Source organism: Trichechus manatus, unplaced genomic scaffold (assembly GCF_000243295.1).
Source record: "Trichechus manatus latirostris isolate Lorelei unplaced genomic scaffold, TriManLat1.0 scaffold00008, whole genome shotgun sequence".
In the NCBI taxonomy this organism is placed as follows: Eukaryota; Metazoa; Chordata; class Mammalia; order Sirenia; family Trichechidae; genus Trichechus; species Trichechus manatus.
Window position 1 is genome coordinate 32,409,808 of NW_004443944.1, and position 23,734 is coordinate 32,433,541.

A 23,734-nucleotide genomic window follows, 5' to 3' on the forward strand; every position below is an offset into this window, starting at 1 on the left:
TAAGATAATTCTTATCTATTATCTAGTTAGTAAATAATCCTCACCCTCCCTCTCCACCCTTGTAACCATCAAAGAATGTTTTCTTCTGCGTTTAAACCTTTTCTTGAGTTCTTATAATAGTGGTCTTAACAATATTTGTCCTTCTGTGACTGACTAAATTCACTCAGCATAAAGACCTCCAGCTTCCTCCATGTTATAAGATGTTTCACGGTTTCATCGTTGTTCTTTATCGTTGCGTAGTATTCCACCGTGTGGATATACCATAATTCTGACAACCAATCTTACAAGGGCTCCTTATTGAATATAGCAACATCCCCTCAACATATGTGATGATGAATCACCTTAAATTTATTTTTGAGCATCATGGCTACAATTCCTCAGAGATCAACCTAAGCAGAAAGGGCATTTCTTGGAATGATAACACACAGCTCACAAAATTGACTGGAAGTCTAGACAATTGGACTTGGAAGAACCAACGGAGACTGGGTAGCAGAAATAAACTGCCAGAATTCCACCACCAGCATTGTCTCCCTGGTACTTAATACCGTCATAGTACTTGAACTCTTGCCATTGCTGCTGTCACGTGTGAGTATTTTCTCCACCATCCCTGTGTTGGATATTTTCCTTTAAGATTTGAAGTCCTTTGTTGGAATGTCCAATTGACTGAGCCTGGATCATTCACCTGTTTGCTAACTCCCAAGGTGGTGCAAGAGAATATTTGCACTTAGTGCTTTCTGTAGTGGGAGATGGGCTCTTCTTTCTATCATGACCCAAAGAATGGAGCACCCTAGGGCACACCATATAAAAAGACACTCACTCTCAGGCTCATGCCAATGCCTCCTTAAATGTTTTGTGCTAGGCACCTGCCTTGCCTCACCCTAGCCCTGGTTCTGCCGACTGATCCTGCACTTCTCCTTTGCAGCACCCACCACACCTCTTTTATGTTTGCTCAGTGTCTGCCTGTCATAATAGGCTGTAATCTCCCTGAAGACAGAGGCCGTGGTTGATTTCTTTCCTGTACCCCACAGAATCTGGCAAAACTCGATATTCAACCAATTTACTGACTTAATGAGATGTATGTTTGGCATAAAATAGAGAGCAGAAATGTCTTACAAGAAAATTCCTTCTTTCAGGCCCAGATTCATGTTGGAATATTATAAAACTCGTTGCTGTTTAGTTGATTCCAATTCATGGTGACCCTATGCGTTAACAGAGTAGAACTGCTCCCTAGGGTTTTTTAGCTGTGATCGTTATGGAAGCAGGTTGCCAGGCCTTTCTTCTGTGACACTGCTGGGTGGTTTCAAACCACTTGCAGCACCCAGGGGTCTGTGGAATAGTATAAATGTTTGATATTCAACAGCTATGGAGTGATACTAAAGTACATATTGAAATCATAAGGCGAGGCACTCAACAGTCATGAGGTGACAGTCATGTCATCCACTGCTGTGATTGTCATTGGTCAGTGCTCCCATTATTAATGAGCAGATCGAAAAGTATGCCTTTGTGAGTCAGGCGGTGTCTTTTTTCACCGTTTTACCTTCTAGAGTTAGTAAGGAAACCCTGGTGGTGTAGTGGTTAAGTGCTACGGCTGCTAACCAAAAGGTCAGCAGTTCGAATTCACCAGGTGCCCCTTGGAAACTACGGGGCAGTTCTACTCTGTCTTATAGGGTCACTATGAGTCAGAATTGACTCGGTGGCGAAGGGGAGTAGTAGTACAGTTAGTAAGGATGGCATGCCTTGCCTTAAAAGCAAGATTATTGTGTATTAATGAGATTGGCTACATAAATGTATTTACTATTTTTTAAACGGATATTGTGGCAGAGTGATGTATACAGAATTTAATGTAGCAATTACCAGATGTTTTTTTTTGTCTCTGTTTTGCTTGAGCAAGCATCAGAAAAAAGAGTGGCAAGATAATTTTTTCTGCCTGTTACTGGAAGGGAAGCCAGGACTCTGTACTCTGAATCCTGGCCTCCCTTTTCCACTGGGGAGTTAAAAACCTTGTGCGTGTGTGTTTCAGGAGTTGCCCTGAAGACAACCCTCCATCTCGCCTGTTCTTTATCAGGTAGGCTCAGGCACAAGGAGGGCAGTTAGATTGCATTGTTTTGGGAGAAGTGGGATGAGGACTTTTTGCTTCAAGGGTAAGAGAGAGGAGTGGCCTGGCATCTGGGGTGTTGAATCTCTGCAGAACTAGGGGAGGAGCTGGGGATTCGGTTCCAAGGGAGTTTGATAAACCACCCTCCGGTGGCAGGTAGTTGGATGGGGTTGCCTGCATGGAAGGCAACCACTGTGGGGGCACCACTATGGCCCTGGCCCTGGGAGAAGCAGCAAAGGCCTCCATGGCTGGGCTTGTGGTTTGTGGAGAGAGCCACAGTGAGGATCATTTCTTCAGCTTCCCAGAGCTGCCGTGAGCAGCAGCAGAAGGAGTTCCTCAGCAATCTCCTGAGCATGAGGAGCAAAGGCTATGAGGATAATCCGCATGGAATAAGGACCAGGTCCTTTCTCATTTCCCAGACCATGGGGTTCTACTAGGATCAAGTGGAAGAAGGCAGGAAATGTCAATAATAATTGACACTGGACATCTCACTGCCTTTGACAAGTGCTGTCTTGGAGCTGGATTTTAAAAAATAAAGAAATACATATATCCTAAGGCTTGAGTGTGGTGGAGCATTCATAACTGGTAAAACCTGTTGCTGTAGAGTTGAGTTCAACTCATGGCAATCCCATGTGTGTAGAGCAGAACTGCTCCACTGGGTTTTCAAGGCTGTGACCTTTCAGAAGTAGATTGCCAGGACTTTCTTCTGAGACACCTCTGAGTGGGTTCAAACATCCAACCATTTGGTTGGTAGTCAAGGGCTTAACTGTTTGCACCACCCAGGGACTCCTAATTGGTATGTGACCATTAATATTTTAATGAGTTTTAGAAGAAAAAGGATTACTAGCATCTTTTTTTTTTCATGGAACACTACTTGAAACAGGACACAGTTGGGGGTATGCTAGTGTAGAGGATTTCTCTAGAATCCAGCTCCTCTAAACTAGCCCCCCCAATCATTTATGTAACCTTGGCCCTTATATTATTTTTTGTGAGCCTCAGGCCCTCACCTGGACACTTTCCTATCTCTGGGAAAGTGAGAAAATGACATGGATGAATGGAAGTGAAAGATATCTATAAAAGGCTGTAATTTTATGGTTCTCATTTCTTTTCCCTTCTTGTCATATTACTAACCTCATAGGTTAGTGGAGGAGTAAACCAACCAGTTGCTGTGGAGTCCATTCTGACTCACGGCAACTTCATGGGTGTCACAGCAGAACTGTGCTCCACAGGGTTTTTAATAGCTGATTTTTGGGAAGTAGCTCACCAGGTCTTTCTTCTGAGGTGCCTCTGGGGGGACTCAAACCTCTAACCTTTTGGTTAGCAGCCAAGTTGAGTATGTTACTGTTTGCAGCACCCAGGGACGCCAGGAGGAGCAAAGAAATGAGATAAGGTAAAAGTACCAGGCCTGTGTGGACTCCATCCTGGGCACCTTGATAACTGGTTGTTCCCTCCCACTCTCCACTATGGAACTCAGGCTGCAGAGAGTGGGCAGCCCTTTAGGGACCTGAAGATGCAGTTGTGCAGATTTGAGGGGGTGGGCAGTGTCTGGTCTTAGAGAACTGGCCAGGCCGGGCTGTACCCATGTGGGAGGCATCGTAAAGGCTGCTGTCTGTTCTGGTCTTGGTGGATCCCAGGAGATACCACGCAGCAATCGGGGTCAAGTTGGCTCTCTGGCCAAACTTGCCTCTTTCCCTGTCTCCTGACTTCTTCTCTCCCAGTGCCTTCTGCCTGCTGGCCAAGGTGGCAGCCCTGCTCCCCGCTCCCCCTTCAGCCATTTCCATTAGCCTTGGCCCACATCTCCCAGCTTAACAGGAGAATCACTGTGCAACTGTCATGTTCCAGAGTCGTAGAATGTAGGGGCTCTAGGGGAACAAAGGCACTTAAGTGGACAGATCTCTAGCCTGCGGCACTTGATCTGAGAACAGATATACATGCACATGTGTACTTAAAACATACACACACACACGCACCAATTTCGTGTCTACACACAAACTACGTGTGAGTATAAACATACTACACAGATATAGTCAAGTACTCACATGTATAAATACATGCAAGATGACAATAAATAACATTAATTTAAAAACAACGGTAATAGTCAATAATTATTCAGCATCTACCATGTGTCAGGCACTTTATTAAGTAATTTAATAAGTTATCCCATTTAATTGAATTAGGTACAGTTATGATGTGTATCTTATCATAGGAGGCCCAGAAAATTTAACTCACCAAAGGTAAACATCTAGCAAGTGTCAGACAAGACTCAAATCCAAATCTATGTGAAAGCGAAACTCATTCTCCAAGCCTAGTATGTAATATATGTTCAATGAATTCTCTTCTTTGTCTCCCTTCATAATCCCTTGTTTAAGTTCTGTCCAAGGCCCAGCCCTTATCCAGCTCCTTCAGAAGCTTGGCTGGAGGAACACACTCCACAAGAACCTTGCTCTCTCCACACTCTAAAAGGACTTGGGTTGCCTGTCCGTTAGATCACTTCTTATAGCTTTACTCAGTGTGGTGTTGTTGTCATTAGCTGCCATTGAGTTGATTCTGACTCACGGCGACTCCACGCGTGCAGAGCAAAACTGCTCTATAGGGTTTTCAAGGCTGTGATCTTTCAGAAGCAGATAGTCGGGCCTTTCTTCTGAATTGCCTCTGGGTGGGTTTGAACTGCCAACCTTTTGGCTAATAGTTGAGTACTCAATGTATACTCAATATATACGTTATTTATTTGCTCTATGAATGTTTATTAAGCGCCTGCAATGTGCCAGGTATGTCAGAGATTGCTAACTCTCACCCAGTATTTGTCCTCCCCTTCTTCTTAGTAATATAATCTCTGAATTTTAGCTGGTCATGGTTGTCCAGAATTAAAAAAAAATATTTTCAGCCTACCTGGCAGCTAGATAGAGCCATCTGAATGAGCTCTGGCCAATGGAACGTGTGGAAGCCGTGTGAGCAACTTCTGAGTGGCATCCTTAAAGGTAAAGCTGTGCCCTTCATTTCCTCCTTTACCTCCTTCTTGATGGCTGGAATGGGGACTTGATGATGGCAACCAGATCATCACATGGAGATGCCTGTTGAGGACAGCAGAGCATCAAGCCAGAAGGAACTCGTTCCCTGGTGATTGTGTAGCTGCTACACTGAACTGCTTGCTTAAACTTTTACATGAGAAAGAAATCAATGTCAGTATTTTAAAATCATTTTTGTTTGGGAGAATATCTGTTAAAACAGCTGAACTAATATCCTAATTAATATGCCAGGGGATGTTACGGGCACTGGAATTGCAGCCAATTTTCTTGGGTTCATGGATTTGACATTCTAATGGGAGAGACAGTGATTAAACACGGAAAATAATTTTTAAAAGCACAGAGAAACCTATAAAGGTCATAGAACAAGTTACTATGATAGAGTGACAGAGATTGGAGTACCATTATCTAGGGTGACCAGGGAAAGCCTCTCCAAGGAGGTGACATTTGAGATGAGATGGAACAGTGAGGAGGAACCAGCCACGGGGATCCGAAGGCAGAGCTTCACGGGGAGCACAGATGACAAGGGCGAAGCCCTGAAGTGGGAGCGAGATTGGGAAGTTCAAGGTTCAGAAAGACATACACGGGAATTCTTCTGTTTCAAAGCTGAGAATAAGTGTTTTCAAAATTACAATTGTTTTAAAAAAATGCCCGCCTTCAGCATTATACCCTTTAAGGACTATCTTTACGGGATCAAAGTGAAAACAGCAGCTTGAAAGGTTGGATAGGAATCTTAGGGGGCGGTGAGTTTATGTTAATGGAGGAGGAACAACTTAGAAAAGGAGGATGAAAATGGTTGCACAACTCAAAGAAGGTAATCAATGTCACTGAATTGCACACATATAAACAGTTGAATTGATGTATGTTTTGCTGTGTATATTCTCAACAACAACAAAATAAAATAAAAAAAGTTTCTTGATATGTATTTATATATTGACTAATGAATTCCTTTGTAGGTGTCTAAGGGTCTTCAATTTGCCTGTCTCCAGGAGGGAAAGGAGCCCTGGTGGCACAGTGGTTAAGCGCTTGGCTGCTAACTGAAAGGTCTGCGGTTCGAACCCACCAGTCACTCCATGGGAGAAAGATGTGGCAGTCTGCTTCCGTAAAGATTTACAGCCTTGGAAACCATATGGGACAGTTCTGCTCTGTCCTATAGGGTCCCCATGAGTCAGAGTTGACTTGATGGCAACAGGTTTGCTTTTTTACCAAGAAAAGCCACTTCTAGCACGGGTATTGGCCTGTTTCCCACACTCCCATCCTGTGCTTTCCTGAGACATCTGCTACACACTGTCTTTTGGCCTGGCTGACCTCATATAAGTCCCTGCCTGCTATAATTCACTGCCCACGGCCTGGCCAATAAAAGCAAGGCTCATTCCTGCTGCCGAGAACTCCATCCCCATCCCCTGCAGCACAGCCAGCTCCTTCTCCAGGGACCTGCCTGCCATGAAGATTCTTTTTCTGTTTCTTGCCATCCTTCTGGCTATGGAACCAGTGGTGTCAGGTAACTTGGGCCTCTCTCAGGTGGCTGGGATCCTGGTCATGGGCTTTTCTCCTTCCCTCCTCCCACACTGTGGACAGCATCTGAAGCCTTTCCTCATTTCATGCGGCTCTGAGAGGTTTTCTCAGGACCTTCTTATATCAACATCTCTTCCTGATTCTTTTCCACCAAGCTGGTGGAATAATAGATGCTTTGGACATTTGGACGAAGGGGCAGGAATGGTAGCCAGGTGGGAGCTTGGCAGAGGCCTTAGGAGTGAAGGATGGGGTGCAGGTTGGGGCCTTTTTGGGGGCTTTGGAAGGTTAGATTGGAGGCTGGGGGTGAATTGTGATGGGAGAGAAAGACCTTGGGGTTAAAGTGATAGAGGGAAGATGGATTAGGATGAGTTGGAGAAGGGGTTGGGCTTTCCTGGCGGTTTGGTGTGGGCTGGACGGGGGAGGGATTGGAGGTTAAGTGGAGCAGGGGTTGGGGATTAGGCCGGGGCTTGGGTTGAGGCTGGGAGTTGGCACTGCATGGTACAGGTGTTTGGAGTTCAGCTTGGGGATGGGCTATGGCTGGGAATCGCGGCTTGCAATTTGATTAGATTTGGGTTTGACTTGGAGCTGGTCTCGGGGGATTGAGATGAGTAAGGCTAGGAGTTATAATTAAGATTTGGGGCTTGAATTAGGTGAATATGGGATCAAGGAAGATTTAAGATTAGGTTGTGGCTGGAGCTGGGGCTTGTTGGGCTTAAGTTAGATAGGGCCGGGCTATTGATAAAGATCTGGGTCTGCTGGAATGTGACTGAATCCTCCCCCACCCTGCCAGGTCCCCTATATTATAGGTGTTCATTAACCTTTCCCGTCATCCCCAAGCTTCATTAGGTGGGAACTGCATTGGCATCAATTGATCCCAAAGTTAGGAGTAGGGGGTTGGGGGAAAGGAAGACAGAAGGGTGGGATGTCTGAAAAAGGCTCTCCTGAAAACCTTGGAATCCCAGCTGGAACAATTGTCTTAATTCTCTCCCCTCTCAAGGTCTCTTGTCTCCTTTCCTGGAACTGGTTCCAGCATTTCTTACTCAACCCACTGCCTCTCCTTCTCCCCTGCCCTCCTGCTCCTCATGTACCTCTTCTTACCTCTCCACTTGAGGGATACTAACATCTGCTTAATGGTTGTTCCTATACTCAAAAGAGAGCTGTTGGATGGAAGGACACTGCAGACTGGTGTGCAAAAATGACGAAGACAGCATCTCACGCTGCCCAAGTCGTAAACGGTGCTGTGTCCCTAGTCGTTACTTAACAATCGAACCAGTGATAATTGATGATGAACTGACCACCAGGACCACTACTCAGAAGCCCAAAAAAGGCAAAAATAGGAATAAAAAGAAAAATAATCGTGGATAGAAATGATTTTGCTTCAGGTTTCATAGTTCCTACATTCCATTAAAATTTGCAAATCTGTTTCCTGTGTCTGTCAGTCATGAGGAATGATACCCCAAATGGAATGGGGGTTGGGGGATGGCAGGGTGAAGTTTAAGAGGTAGCAGAGGGAAGTCACCAGGGCTGAGTCACAGCAATGGGGTAATGACTACAGCCTTGAAGATAGTTCCTCCTCTACCAGCCCAAGGGCCCCAGAAGAGGCTATTGGTTCATAGGTGAACTAAGGACAGCATGTGGGAAGCTGAGAGATTTAAAGGCACAGCACATGCCTGAAGTGTTGGAGAACCCTTGGGCTGGGAGAGTTGACCCATATCGGGGGTGAATGGCTGGGGTTGGACAGGGGCTGAGTAAAGCCCAAATCCCTGGGTGTCTAGGGAAGTCAACCAAGATGCATTCTGATGCCCCAAGGATCAGAATTTTCCAAGTATCAAAGAAGACAGACCACATACACTTACTCTTTAATATATTAATTTATTTTTTACATTCTTTCATGGGTTCATTTACTCATTCCTTCACCTTAGCTCTGCCACTACCATAGTCAGACTCTATACAAATAAACCTCTAAGAACTTCAGCTTCCGTACCTGTAAAATTGGAATAATAATAGAATCTATCTCAGGATTACGGTAAGAATGAAATGAGAGAATGCAGATCACAGTGCCCAGAACGTAGCAAGCCCTCAATAAATGTTAGCTGCTGAGACCGTTCACTGATTTATTCACGAGTTTATGAAATATGGGCTGTGTGCCTTCCAATGTGTTAGACTCAGAGGGAGAGAGAAGCCTGTCTCATTTGAATTGACAATTTAGCCTGGGAGAAGACTAACCCATGGGGACATTTAGAATCCAGATATGGAACTTAGATGCCCTGAGTGTCTTCCCCTGGGTGACACAAGCGCTTTGTGCTCAACTACTACCGTGCATGCACGCCTAGGCAAAAGTGCCAAGGGGCAGCTGTTTGCAGGGGCTGTGGGCAGAGCTTGGATATTCAGTTGGAGTGTCCACCTCTGTGCGTGTAAGGCTCCTCACAGTGTGGGACAGAGCTGAGGACGGGCCTTCGTGAAGGATGATGGGCTGCAGATTGGGCCAGCTCTCCTTGTGCTGCCATATTCCTGCGTGGAACTCTGAGGAATCCAAGAATTCTACATTCAAACCTGATGTTTTATGTAATTATGAAGGAATATTTTGTAATGAGTGATAGAATATATTTTATTTATCCCTTTTGTTAGCTTGATTTATGACTTTAAAATATTCATACACGGTAGTGGGCTTCCATTTGTATTCTTGCCCTGGGGGTGTGCCTGGAATTTGGATCCTTCTCTGGCAAAAAATCCATTTCCAAGGCCACTCCTGAGGCAGGAGCTGCATAAACTGTGCTTTACAGTCTTGATGCCTCTTTTGTGAGCTGCTTGTGCCCTGAAGCCTGGGTGAAACCATCCAGAATACTTCCTCCCTGGCCTCTCTGCCTCCAGGTTTTCTCTGCTTTAGTCTCTACTTTCAGAGGGACTCTTCCCAGGAGATTCATTTGACCATGTTGCATTCCTGCTTATATACCTCCTTTGGCTCCTCATTTTCCAGGGTTCTGGGCATTCAAGGTCCTCACAAGATGGCCCAGCTTCATCTCCCATGACTGCCCCTCACAGACCTTCAGTTCAGCCATACCAGTCCTCTCACTGTCCTCTCTTACCCATAACATTGCCTTTGTTCATGGTTCCTATTCACCTTGTCCCCATCACTAGGCTCATCTCCGTGATGAACTCCTTCTCATCCTTCAAAGCCCAGTTGATGCCACTACCCACGACAGCTTTCATATAAACTCTGTCCCACTATTTCTTAATAATTGCAATAATAATAGCTCTAGTAATAGTTCTCATTGACAGAGCACTTGCCATGTGTCAGGCACTGTGCTTGGTGCTTCTAGGCACAAAATCATTCCATTCTTATAACAAGTCTCTTATTATTCCAATTTTACTGATGAGGAAACAGGTTCAGAGAGGCAATATAATTAGCCAAGGTCACAGGGCATTAAGATAGAGCAGAGATTCAAACTGAGTTCTGACTGGCATCACAAACTATCACTCTTAAGAAATTCTGGCACCTAAGAGCTTGGCTGCTAACCAAAAGGCTAGCAGTTCGAATCCACCAGCCACTCCTTGGAAACCCTGTGGGGCAGTTCTACTCTGTCCTATAGGTCGCTATGAGTCGGAATCAGCTCGATGGCAGTGAGTTTTTGGTTTTGGTATCATGTTATAGTGTAATTATTTGAGCCATTGAACCCTCCTCACCAACTCCCCAAACAGACAAATATTAGATGGAAATCCTTAGGGGTGGAGACTGTGACTTATTTACATCTCTATGCCTAGTGCTTGGAATGAATTCCATATAGTGTTTATTGACTGAATGACTAGTTGAGTGATGAATTCACGTGTAAAAGCATGAGTGGATTTGGTGGGGGACATGAGTGGCTGTGTGGATAGGCCGATATCAGATTCCAGGAATTGGGAGTGGGATGCCTTCTGGGATAGAGGGATCAGAGGACCAATGTATCAGACATGCTGGCTCTGATTAATGGTGGCAGAAGGAGCCCTGGTGGCACAATGGTTAAGCACTGGACTACTAACCAAAAGGTCAGCAATTTGAACCCCCCAGCAGCTCTGAGGGAGGAAAGACCTGGCAATCTGCTCCCACAAAGATTATAGCCTAGGAAACCCTATGGGCCAGTTCTACTCTGTCTTATGGTGTTGCTATGAGTTGAAATCAACTCAATGGCACCTAACAACAACAACACATGGTGTCAGAGAGGATGCAGAGCAGCTAGTGGGCCTTCCTCAAGTTGGTTCTTATTATTCACCTGTTAGTTGCCCTTAGAACACACAGGTTTCACACTGTGGGAGGTGGGCTGGGGAGAGTCTTAAGGATCTCACCCCCCAATGCCTGGGGCCTGGCATCAACCTTTCCGCATACAGTTACTCATGTTTCCATAAAATTAATTTATTTGCATATTAATTTATCATCCATGAGTTATTATCTATTTGTTCAGTAAGCAACATTTATTAACACCCTCCTCTGTTCTTAACACCGCACGAACAGAGACAACGGTAGGTGTGGGGGGATGTTGACTGAATGCTGGAATGAAGACAGACTGTAGCACCCACCGTTGAGCCACAGGAAGTTTTTAGAAGACGTTTACCCTGGCCTTTCCCCAGATTACTGTGCTGGGATTTCCAGAGGTAGAATGTGCCCATTTGTCATGTTGAAAATTCCATTAGATTATTCCTTGGAGAGATAAGGCCCAACCCCTCACCCGATTCCCCTGCCACACTTCCTTTATTCCTGACAGTCCTTCAACTGTGAGAATATCTGACCCAGGCAACCTTGCCCCATCTACTCATTTCACAGATGGGGAAACTGAGACCCAAGGAGCAAAAGTGATTTAAGATCACACAGTAGGTTTGAGGCAACGCTGGGATTAACAAGCACGTCTTTTTTGACTTCTGGTGAGAGGGCTGAGGGAATATGGAAGGTAACAATAAGTAGATATGGATGATACAGTGTGTGGTGGTGCAGAGCAACATGGGCAGACAGCTGGGTGGGTGTGAGGAGCTGCAAAGCCCCTGACAAAAGCTTTGGACACCCTTGAAGCCCCTATCGGGGTCGGCCATAGCCTCTCTCCAGGGGGAGTTGTAAAACCACTGTGACCCCAAAGCTGGGAAAACTGGGCACCTTTCCTGGGATTGACAAGCAGGCCTGCTGATGTAGCTGAAACTCAATTCAGCCTCAGCTCTGTACACCAATACCCAGGATCTCAGGTACATCTGATTCTGACGTATTCATTTTCTATTCTTATCCACACTCCTGAAGGGTGAAAACACTTCCTCCTTACCTCTCCTCAACCTTGCTTAGGGAAGATATAGTCTCTGTTAAAAAAAAGAATAGAAAAGAAGAATAAGTAGGCTCCTTTATTCAATGCAGGGACTTTTATCATGGTGCGTGTGTGGATGCACATTAGACTTTGCATTGAGCCCATTTGGACATAGGGGATCCTTATGTGACTAGCGCCAAGTTCAAGGCCCGGCAAAGGTTGGGTGATGATAACCACTTGTAGGATGAGTGAGAGGCTCTTGAACGCCAGGTTCAGAAGTCTGGGCTTAACACTGCAGAAAATAGAAGGCCATGGGTCTAGTTGTTATCCAGGGAGCTGCTAACCTCTCCCAGCCAAGGCCTATCATGTAGAGAAGCCGCACGGCCCATTAGAAAGATAAGGGCTTGGAGTCATACTGAGTGGAGTCTGAGTCCTAGCTCTGCCTCTTTTAGTTTGCCAAAACACTGCTTCTCTCTGAGCCTCAGTTTCCCAATGCAAGAAAAAGGAAATAAAGGTTATCTACTTCAAAAGATTGTATTAAAGATTAAATGAGTTGACATATATCAAGTGACTCATAGTGGGTGTTTAACAAGTGTCCCTTTAACCACTAACATTTATAATCTAATTGTCTTAAATAATTCTTCTACATAAGTTGAAAACCACATTAGAAGTTATTTTAATTTTTGCTTGAAACTTCAAACAGAATTTAAAAAACTTAAGAGGAGAAGGAAAGTATATTGTATTTATTAGGTTTTTACTTTTTCTGTTGGTCTTCTTTACCTCCTGATGTTCCAAGATTCCTTCTTTCATCATTTCCTCTCTGTTTTGAGAATTTCCATTAGCCATTCTTTTCGGGTAGGTCAGCCAGTGACAAATGCTCTGAATTTTCCTTCGTCTGAGAATGTCTTGATTTCCTCTTCATCGCCAAAGGACATTTTCGCTGGATATAGAATTCTGGGTGGACTGTTCTTTTCTTTCTGTCACCATCCATTTGGGAAGGTAGATGGGTGTCTTATTCTACCAGGTGGGGGAGCTGGTCTCTCCACATGATCTCTATTGACTTTGCAGGATGGTGGGGGGCTTGTTACCACCCAGCGAGAATAAATGCCCCAGCTCCCACGTGGGCTTCTCTGATACCACCTTGAGAGATGAGGAGGGACTGTGGTACCTCATTACAGCCTAGACAGGGCAGAAGTCTAGGCCCTCTACTTAGCCTTTGCTGGTGAGGGTATAGGAGGAGACTGAATTTTTTACTGTGGTGTTTGGCTGGAGCAGAGTGATAATTGCCTAAAACCTTCTGTCTTGCTAGGCTGCCCTTTCTTTGGTACTCTGGCTAGGGACAGCAGACTTTTCTTGGAATTTTTAATGTCTGCATCCATTTGTGTTTTTATTTCTGCATCCATCCATCCAAGGTTGCCGGCTTTTCCAGCACCAGTCTGGGATATATGAGGCAAAAAGAAAACCAGGGAACTCACAGCTGTGCCATTCCTCAGTCCTGAGACCTGTGGCCAATTTACCTTCTTCTCTTCACCTTTTCAGAGTCTTCTTATATTTGTTTTATCTATAAAGCTCAGGGTTTTAAACTGTACTTATCAGGACAAATAGAAGAAAGTATACCTACTCCTTTTTTCTGGAAGCAGAAGTTGCCATCAAATCCTTTAGGATTTTCCTAGGTTCCCTGACTCTTATTATCAGATCTATACTGCTGCTGAGTGGAGACTAACTATTTGTATTTTTTTGACCAGGCAGACGTTACCCCCTTCCATGCATGGGTAACAAGGGAGTCTGCAGAGCCTCTTGCAAAAAGGATGAACAGCCCTATCTCTATTGCAAAAATTATCAACCATGCTGCCTCCAGCCCTACATGAGGATAAGCCTGGTTGGCGGAGAGGAAAATAGCGACTGGGCCCGAGGGAACCGCTGGCCCTAAACAGCTTGAGTGCTGTTGATCACCATCCTCAACCCCTCTGGGAGCTCAGACCTGCTATCAATCCCCCTCATTAAAATTCATGCACTTTCCACCCTTGTCTGTCTTTCATTCACTGGGAATCATGGGGAGAGGAGATTGAGTTTTTCATGGAGAGATAGCTGTTCCATTCTAGATGTAACTCTGAGAGAGAAGGCTGGAAAAGTGGAGTGACAATTGCAGTGAGTCTAGACAAGCCAGTGAAGATGAGGAGAGTATGGACCTGAGTCCAATGAGGGGGAGTTGAAGGGTTTGGGCAGGCATGTGACGTTGTGCCGTGTAGCACTCAGAGGGAGATCAGAACCAGTGAGTTGGATGCACCGAGTAGTGGGTAGAGGTCTTGTAGAAAAATTTGGCTTCGTTCATGAAAGAACTTCATAACCAATTGTGCTGTTGCAAAGTGAAATAAGCTGCCCTATCAACGTTTCAGGTTGTGAGGCTGCAGGTCTGTTTGGTGGTCACTGCAAAATGAATTTGAATGTTGGATGCTGCTGGTCTTCATGATCTTTAAGACCCTTTGTTGTTGTTGTTGTTAGGTGCCATCAAGTTGGCTCTGACTTACAGCAATCCTATGTAGAACTGGTCTTTGTATAATAAGGTCCTTTAACTCCTGATAATCCAGGAGTTTTGTGCCCCAATTATAAGCAACACTATCTTTTAAGTGTAAAATTGTCACTTTACTTTTTATGCCTCACCCACACTAATAGCTAATTTCTCTATCCATTTTTAGTTGCAAATTTTGTTAAAAGGAGAGTAGACACACTTGGCAATTATATTTCTTTACTTCTCTGTCTCTCCTCAACTTGTTATAATTTGCTTTTGTGCTTTTCATTCTATTGAACTGGCTCTGGCCAAGATTACCAGTGCGCCTCCTTTTTTAAAGTCTCATGGTTGTTGCTCAGCTTTTATCTCCCTCTGCTTCTTGGTAGTATTTCCATCATAGTTCATTCCCTCCTTGAAAGTCTTAACTTCCTTGGCTTCTGTGACTTTGTTCTTTCTTTGCTTTCCTCCTAACTCCTTCTGCATCTTCTGGGGTTTCTCTTCTGTCATTTGCATCATTGCATTCTTTTGAGTTTCTCTTTTCTTTTGAGACTAAAGATTCTCCACGTTCCTAGGAAAAAGCTGACAATTCTGTAGCCATGATAACAAGTAAATACATATTCCCTCTCCCTTGCCAAGTGTTTTCAAGGAAAATTGCCTGGTCTTGAACTTTAGTATTAAGTGTAGAGAGAGAGGAAAAAAAAAAAATCACTGCTGAGAATCTGCAGCCTCTAACTGGTTCTCAGATAACCTTGTACTCTGAATTCACAGTACCTGAGTGGTCTGAAAAAAGTCAGACTGATAATTTAGTTTAAACTTATCCCAGACTAATAGTGCCAAAGACATCTGACAGAATCTAATGAAGGATTAACTGTGATAAATTTCCAAGAAAAATGAACAGATGAAAGTCCCAAATCACAAAACACGGAAAGGAATAAGGCACCATTAACTAAGGCCAACAGAAACCACATACCAGAAATTCAGACCTTCAAAGACTTCAAATATGAGACTTATCAACAAAAATGTCCCATCACAAATTAGGTATTATCTAATCCCCTGAATAATAAAATTGACCCTTTGAAGAAGTGTTCCAATGTTCAATGGAAATGGTATGTTCAAAACTGTGGACTAAGAAGGTCTGGATAGCATAAATAAACTGTAAGAGTAGGTGGCTCAGATGTCTATGGTACCCATTCCTCTCCTTTACTGACTCTCCTTCATCACACATTAATGGTGTCATGAGGAATTCCTATGGTTACTTAATAAAGGAGGAAAAAACAAGGCCAGGTTTGTAGAGTGGTCTGTAGGATATGCTAGCACCAGTGAGAAGCTGACTGTTGCTGCATTATAGCCTGATTTAGAGGTGGCCCTGAAAGACAGTGATGAAGGGAAATCCTTCCAATGGAAGGAGGAATGGCCTAAGGTATGGATCTATAGTAACTCATGGGCAGTGGTAATGTGTTGTCTGGTTGGTCAGGGACTAGGAAAGAGCAAGATTAAAGATTTGTTACAATGAGGTCTATGGTAGTTATGTGGGTAGACTTCTCTGAAAGGGGAAAGGGTATGAAGATATTTTTATTCCATTGGGGGACACAAATAAAGCTCTCAGTAATCAGGTGGACAAAATCAGCCTTCCTTTTACCCACAATTGAGGGGCAGCCCCTACCCTTAGATGTCCACGTGTGATCAAGGCTTGGTCCAGGACATGATAGGTCCATGGAGCTAGCCTTTCAACTGGCTGCTATTCTAACCTTGAAGCACCTGGGGCAAGAAGAAGTCTTCATAGCTCACATCTTGGCCAGCAAATTTCCAAGAGTGAGAGATAAGATAGGGCTTCAGGGCCAAAATTAGTATTAAAATGAGTGCTTTTGCCTGAAGTGTCTGCTGTTCTATAAAGAAAGCTTTTAGTGTCTGTTATGAATTGAATTGTGTCCCCCCAAAAGAAATGTAGAAGTCTTAACCCCTGTACCTGTAAAGATAACCTTCTTTGGAAATGGGCTTTTTATTATGTTAATGAGGTCATACCAGAGTAGGATGGTTCCTAAACCTAATCACTTTAGAGGAGCGTCTTATAAAAAGAGCAGCATAGACACTGACACCTACACACAGGGGTAAGAGACTATGCAAGAATCCATCTACAAGCCAAGGAATACCAAGAAACACCAAGGAAAGCCCAGGGATACAAATGTGGAAAGAGATAAGGATCTTCTAGAGCCAACAGAGTGAGAGCCTAGCCCTACTGACACCCTGAATTCAGAATTCTAGCTTCTAGAACTTCAGGAAATAAATTCCTATTCTTTAAAGCCACCCACTTGTGGTATTTTTTTGTTACGGCAGCACTAGGTGACTAAGACAGTGCCCTACTAGCTTGCTCTCATTAATTCAAGGATTTAGAGTTCTTATTTTGATCACTTATGCTGCCATAAAGAGGCAAGACTACACAGAAACACCTCTGGTATTCCAAAACTCTCATAGAGAAGACTGAAGGACACGTGCGAAGAATAATGTTGAAATACTTAACCAAGTTAATAAGATTGTGCATAGGTCACCAGCAAACAAACCCGAAAAACCCGTTGCCGCCGAGTAGTTGCTGGCTCATAGTGACCCTATAGGACAGAGTAGAATTGCCCCATAGAGTTTCCAGCGAGTGCCTGGTGGATTTGAACTGCGACCTTTTGGTTAGCAGCTGTAGCTCTTAACCACTACACCACCAGGGTTTCCCCCAGCAAACAAGGGACACTAAAAATGGGTTAAAACTTGTCATGAAATAATCTGACATTTCAAGAAAAGCACTGAAGAGTTCCTCATTGGAAATAGTGGGAAAAGTCTGGACTTCTGTGTACAGCTGTCTTTATTAAGAATTATACATTGGTGGGAGTTACGGATGGGTCACCATGATATTTTCAGTGCTTTGTGAATCTATAGGACTTAGTTCAGCACTCTGAGGACAGGAATGAGTGACATCAGAAAGGAATTCATGTGGTTTGATGGACCTGTGGGAGAGAGCTTCGAGTTCCCAGTTCAAGGTCAGAAGTCATCATCATTTCCAGTCTTGGCGTTTACTTCAAAGTAGATTGAGTGGGGCGTTATCGTTTTATCCACAACCACAATTTTTGTTGCCTTAAAATAGGGTGTGGAAGTTGGTGTTGTCTGAAGAACTGGATTTTGTGGTCTGGAGTCTTGCTTGCTGGGAACGCAGCAGACTGCACGGTGTTTACAATTGCCTGCCTTCATTTCACCATAGTTGCAGCGTTTCTTGCAGCGCCCGCCTTTGTTCAAGCATTTTTTTCGGCCACGATAGTCTGAATAATAAAAGGAAAGACCACTGATTTTAGATTATGATGCTCTCAATTACACTAGCTTGACTGAACATTTGGCATCTCATAACAACACTGCGGGTCATAATTAAACTATGGCGGCAAGACCCCCAGCCCAGACCTGGGAAATACCAGGTTTCTAAAATACCTATTCCTGGCCTCCCACCTGCCCATTTTTCACTTTTCTGAAAGTGGGATGAATCTTATCATCCACGTGAAAAGGAGCTTTCCAGTCACGAGGAATTGGATCTAGTTATAGTGACACTAAGGGAGCCCTGGTGGTGCAAACGTCAAGCGCTCAGCTGCTAACCGAAAAGTCAATGGTTTCAGCCCACCAGCCACTCCGGGGAGAAAGAAGTGGCAGTCTGCTTCCTTAAAGATCTACAGCCTTGGAAATCCTAGGGTGGCAGTTCTACTTTGTCCTATAGGGCTGCTATGAGTCAGAACTGACTTGAAGGCAATGGGTTTAGGTTTTATAATGAAGCTGCCTGGGCCCCTGTGAAGCTATCTGCATGAAGAAAGTTCATCTAGTTGTCACCGTGATTATTTGCATTGGCCATAGCTCATGCGGTTAAATTTCTTTGAATACATTCTATTGCAAAATGTACATTCAAATGACTATATGTATTTGTGTAGTTTAAAGAATAATAATAAAATTAATACCCATGTACCCCTACCCGGATTTAAAAAAAAAAAGATCATTACTAGAAGCTTAGGATAGTGTATAGTCCCTGGGTGGTGCAAATGATTAAGTACTTGGCTACTAACCTAAAGGCTGGTGGTTCGAACCCACCCAGAGACACCTTGGAAGAAAGGCCCATCGATCTGCTTCTGAAAGTTCACAGCCTTGAAAACCCTATAGAGCACAGTTTGCGCACATGGGGTAGCCATGAGTCAGAGTTGACTCGACGGCAGCTGGTAACATCATGTAAGGATAGTGTACGTATTCGTTTGTGATACCTACACGCTCATGTATTAGGCCAGTGCTGCTTAAATCTTAATGTGCGTACAAATTATGTAGAAGTCTTGTTAAAATGCAGATTCAGATTGAGCCAGTGGGATAGGGCTTGAGTTTCTGTTTCTCTAACAAACTCCCAGTGATGCCAATACTGCCAGTCTGTGGACTACACTCTATGTTGCAAGGTATCAGGCCATAAAAAAACCTCAATAGACTCCAGATGCTCAATATCGTACATTCTACATTGTACATATCATAAAAATCCCACTATCCCAGTGAGATTTTTGGGAGACTTGATTATCTCTCTTTAAAATTTAGCTTTCCAACCAAATGCAATTAGAATAAAAAATTCCATATATTTGAAAATTTAATAATATGGTAAAAACAAGTCTTAGATTTAAAAAAATTGTAACAAAACCAGAAATAATGAAGTCATAAGTAACAAAATCAGAAGACTTCTGGAAAGACTGATTAAGAAAAAAAGAGGAAAACAATAAAAATAAAATCCTCAGTGAAATGATAAAATAAAAACAGACAGCATATTAAAAATAACAGATGAGAATGTGAACAGCTATACACTAATAAAATTGAAAACTTAGACGAAATGGGCAAATTTCTAAAAACATTCCAAGATGGTGTAGGAAGGAAATACCAACTTGAATAAATCAACAAGCCTGAAGAATTGAAATAGTTGTGAAAGATCTCTCCTTCTCAAAGTCTTAGCTCTAGGTGATTTTAAAGGTGCATTCTGTCTAATTTCAAACAAGCTATAAGTACTATCTTATATAAAATGTTCCAGAAAATAGAAAAGAAAAAAAAAAAGGGTATTTGCCTGGCTCGTTTTATGAGGGTAGTGTAATCTTAATTCTAAAACCAGAAAGTTATAGGTCCATTTTCTTTATAAATACAAATGCAAAAATAAATACCCTAAATACAGTATTGGTCAACTGAATTAAACAGTGTATTAAAATACATGATGATCAAATAAGCTTTAACCCAAATACAAAAAAAAAAAAAAAAATCATCCAACATTAGAAAATCTATGAATAAATTCATTACCTTTATAGAATTAAGGAGATAAATAATAGGATCATCTTATTTGATGCAGAAAAAGGATTTAATAATGTACAGTACTTATTTGAAATGAAAAATCTAGGTAAAGTAGGAATAGAAGGGAATTTCTTTGATATGATAAAGGTTAGGTAGCAAATTCTAGAGCTAGCATTATCTAATAGAGAAACTGTAATTCTCACTGAGATCAGGAAAACAACGGTGTTCTCTATTATTGATATTGTTTAAAATAAAAGTGGAGGGTCTTCCCAATGCTAAAAAGCAAATAAAAGGAAAACACAAAGAGTATAAGGATTAGACAGAAAGAGATAAAAATGTCATTCATTCTGGCAGTCATACTCACAATACCAAATAAAAATAAAAAAACCAACAAACGGTTAGAATTAATAAGAGAGTTCAGTAGTTATGTTAGATGGAATATCAATTTACAAGAATCAACAGCACCTCTTTATGCCAACAAGAAAATATGATAAAATAAATAACATAGCTACAAATCATCTTGTTTGAAACTAACAACACCTAAGACTTCTATTTGGTATATTTTAAAACTCTAAAAGAGGATGTGCTCTTTCATGGGATGACTCAATTATTATAAAGATTCACTTCCTATAAATTAATTGGTAAATTTAGTGCAATCCCAACCAAAACCCCAGTGGGATTTTTTGGGAGACTTGATTATCTAACTTTAAAATTTATAATGAGGAATAAAAGCCACCAGTAGCTAAGATTACTTAAAAAAAAAAAAAAGGACACAAGTCTGCCCTATACTAACATATTATAAAGTGATGGTAATCCAAAAAATATGGTATTGTCCCAAGAACAGAACACAGAGCTTGGAAATAGACCCATGCTTAAATAGGGGAATTTAGTATGCATTAACAAAGACAACATGAGTCAATGGAAAAAGCATGGATTAATTAGCATATAGTGGCGGGAAAACTGCCTCACTCTACGAGAAAAATAAAAGTGATCTACACCTTCATCTGGTGACTTAAAAAAACTAAATATGGAAGGCAAAACTAAAGAGTTACTAGAAGATAATGTCTCTTTGGGACAAAAGAATGGGGAAGAACTCCCTTAACAAAACCACCAACACAACCTACAAGGCAAAAAATCGTTCAACTTGATTTGAACAGAATTAAGTGTTTCTGTTTAATAAAAGACATATTATGGGCAAAGTTCACATACAGGCCTTAAGTCTATAAAGACGGTGAATTTATTGGTAGATTTTCTAATGTTGGATAAAATTTTACATTTGCGTTAAACCCTACGCGATCATCATGTATTTTAATACACATTGAGTTCAGTTGGCCAATACTTTATTTCTTTAGGGTACTTTTGGAGCCCTGATGGTACAGTGGCTAAAGCACTCGGCTGCTAACTGAAAGGTCAGCAGTTCGAAACCACCAGTGGCTCCACAGAAGAAAGAGGTGGCAGTCTGCTTCTGTAAAATTTACAGTCTTGGAAACCCTTTGGGACAGTTCTGCTCTGTCCTGTAGGGTCACTATGAGTCAGAATCAACTCGATGGCAGTGGGTTTTGCATCTGTGTTTATAAAGAAAATGGACCTATAACTTTCTGGTTTTAGAATCAAGATTACACTTACGTCATAAAATGAGCCAGAAGACATAGACACTGGGGGATATATACCAATGACAAAAGCTGACAAGGTAATAAGATTGACACTAAAGAACACCTGCATATCAGCCTCGCAGTAGAACACTGGCTAAAGGATATAAATAAGCAATTAACAGAAGAGGAAAGTCACTCATTTACCCATTCAACAAATGTTTGTTGAGTGCCTACTAAGTACCAGGCACTGTTTAAGACGTGAGATGATACATCCATTAACGACATAGACCAAACTTCTTGTCCCGAATTACTTTATACCCATCAGACTGGTAAAAATAATGCTGAGTATCGGAGGGATCATGCTGATAGAAAAATCTTCACGCACTGCTGTTGAGGGAGTATGGAGATCTTCCCATCCCTATAAACGTCACTGATTTTTATTCCTCTTCTTAAAACTTAGGGGCTGTCCAAGATAAAGCATGAAGACTTTATACTTCTTTCATCATCTCAACTCTTCCAGTGGGATGGCTCCAATTTTATATCTCTTGTCAGAGCACTTAAACTTGAAACTCCAAAAGATGTAAAACTTCCTTTGCTCCCCACATGCTCTGTGGAATCCCTGGATGGTGCAAACTGTTCATGCGCTGGGCTGCTAACCCAAATGTTGGAGGTTTGAGTCCACCCACAAGCAACTAGGAAGAAAGGCTTGGTGATCTACTTCCAGAAAATCAGCCACTGAAAAGCCTATAGAACACAGTTCTACTCTGACACATATGGGGTCTCCGGGAGTCAGGGTCTCCAGGAGTCAGAGTTAATTGGATGGCAACTGTTTTTTCCCCCCATATGCCCTGAATTTTCTATGGTCTACAGATTGCTTTTTACAAATCTTTCACACCTCTTTACTATTCTTGAGCCTCCCACCAGAAGTCAAAGCAGGCATAACTGGTCTTATGTGGACCATACAAAATTGTCCCTGCCTGTGTCTGAAATTGCAACCAAAGAATTACTCAAAACCCTGAAAGCTGACAATTTCTGCCAGCAGCATCCTGAAAAGTATATAAAGGAGGAATTCATGAAACAAAATACCTTAAACTTACCTTTAACCTGTGAAAGGGCTTGTCCAAATATGTAAAAATATTTGTACAAGTATGTGCATTGATGTGTTGTTTGCATTAGAAAAATGAGAAAATGTCCCAAATAACTATACGTATATTATGGCTTATCCTACAAACGGAACTTTACAGCTTGCAAAGAATGAGGCAGATCCTTAGGTGGTGAGACAGAAAGATGGCCACGATATATTACTAAACGAAAGAATTCTGCACAGAAATATGTATAGTGTTTATTTTTTGTAAAACAGAAATATTTAGATTCATTATTATGTGTTTGCTCATGCATTGAAATAAATACCACAGAGGGAGAAGAAGGATACTTTGAAAAAGAAATTAATCAAATCCTTTTGGGTGGCAATTTCAAGGTTCTGGCCATGAGTTTAGATACACTTTCTTTAAAAAAAGCACAGAGATTATTAAAATCCTAGATTTTCACTGGTGGGAGGGAGCAGAAAAGTCAATTCTTTCTTCCACATAATAACTCTGCAGATATTTTCTGACCTGTTCACTACATTCTAGAATATGGGGGAAAAGGACCCATCTAAAGCTATACCAGGATTTTTAGGGCCAAGAAAACACAGAAAAGTGGGCTTTGGGAATAATTTTCAAGAGCTAGCAGAAGTTGGAAAGAAGATTGAGGTGAGTCAAGCTCTCACCTGGGTCCTCAGGTGGCAACTTGGGATTTAGAACCAAGGGCAACTCTGGCTGTTAGGGCTGCCCCATCTTACCTGTAGGTTCTACACTTGTCAGGGGCATGGTCCTAATGTGGGGGCCATGGAGAGACCCAGATTGGGGGTTACAGTGACACATTGGAATTTCCATGGACAGCAGCAGGAGAAAATAGGAAAAATCTCTTTTTTCTCAGTTTCCCTGGGTTCTGATTACCTGGGATCACCAGGGGCAGGAGCATGAGGGCAGCAAGAGCCAGAAACAGGCGTCTCATAGTCCTTGCAGAGTACAAGGCAGCAAGTCCAGGAGTCCAGAGCACTGAGTGCAGTGTGAATCTGAAGTAGTCTTTATTGGTCTCTCTGGAGCAGGGGCCAAGGAATGGGGCACTGAACCAGACAAATATATAAAACCTTATCTATGTGGACTATCAGCCCCTTGGCTGGGCATTGACTGAGCATCTGATAAGGGTACTGGGAAGGCATGCAGAAATTTATAAGTTAGACACTTTGAGGAGGTGTTTGGAGTTAGGGAGAGGGAGCACTTATACACTAGGATATCTTGCCTTACTTCCCCAGACCTCTCATTCTAGCATAAGCCTGCTCTTGAACTGTCTATTTACTTGTGTGTCTACACCCA

The 23,734-nt window shown here is 42.6% G+C and overlaps 2 protein-coding genes across 2 annotated transcripts; one reads left to right on the top strand and one right to left on the bottom strand.

The window, feature by feature from the left end:
- The first annotated feature begins 6,526 nt into the window (after nt 1-6,526).
- Nucleotides 6,527-14,183, top strand: LOC101348571 (beta-defensin 119). The gene is made up of 2 exons (XM_023725476.1): nt 6,527-6,619; nt 13,640-14,183. The coding sequence occupies exons 1-2, from the start codon at nt 6,562-6,564 to the stop codon at nt 13,822-13,824; spliced, it is 243 nt and encodes an 80-aa protein (XP_023581244.1). The 5' UTR covers nt 6,527-6,561; the 3' UTR covers nt 13,825-14,183.
- A 2,957-nt stretch (nt 14,184-17,140) lies between these two features.
- On the bottom strand, nt 17,141-23,372 carry LOC105756846 (beta-defensin 118-like). Its single transcript, XM_012558755.2, is given in 3 exon segments — nt 17,141-17,447; nt 17,449-17,702; nt 23,315-23,372. Coding segments are annotated over 3 exon segments (384 nt in total). The 3' UTR covers nt 17,141-17,375.
- Between the last annotated feature and the right edge of the window lie 362 nt (nt 23,373-23,734).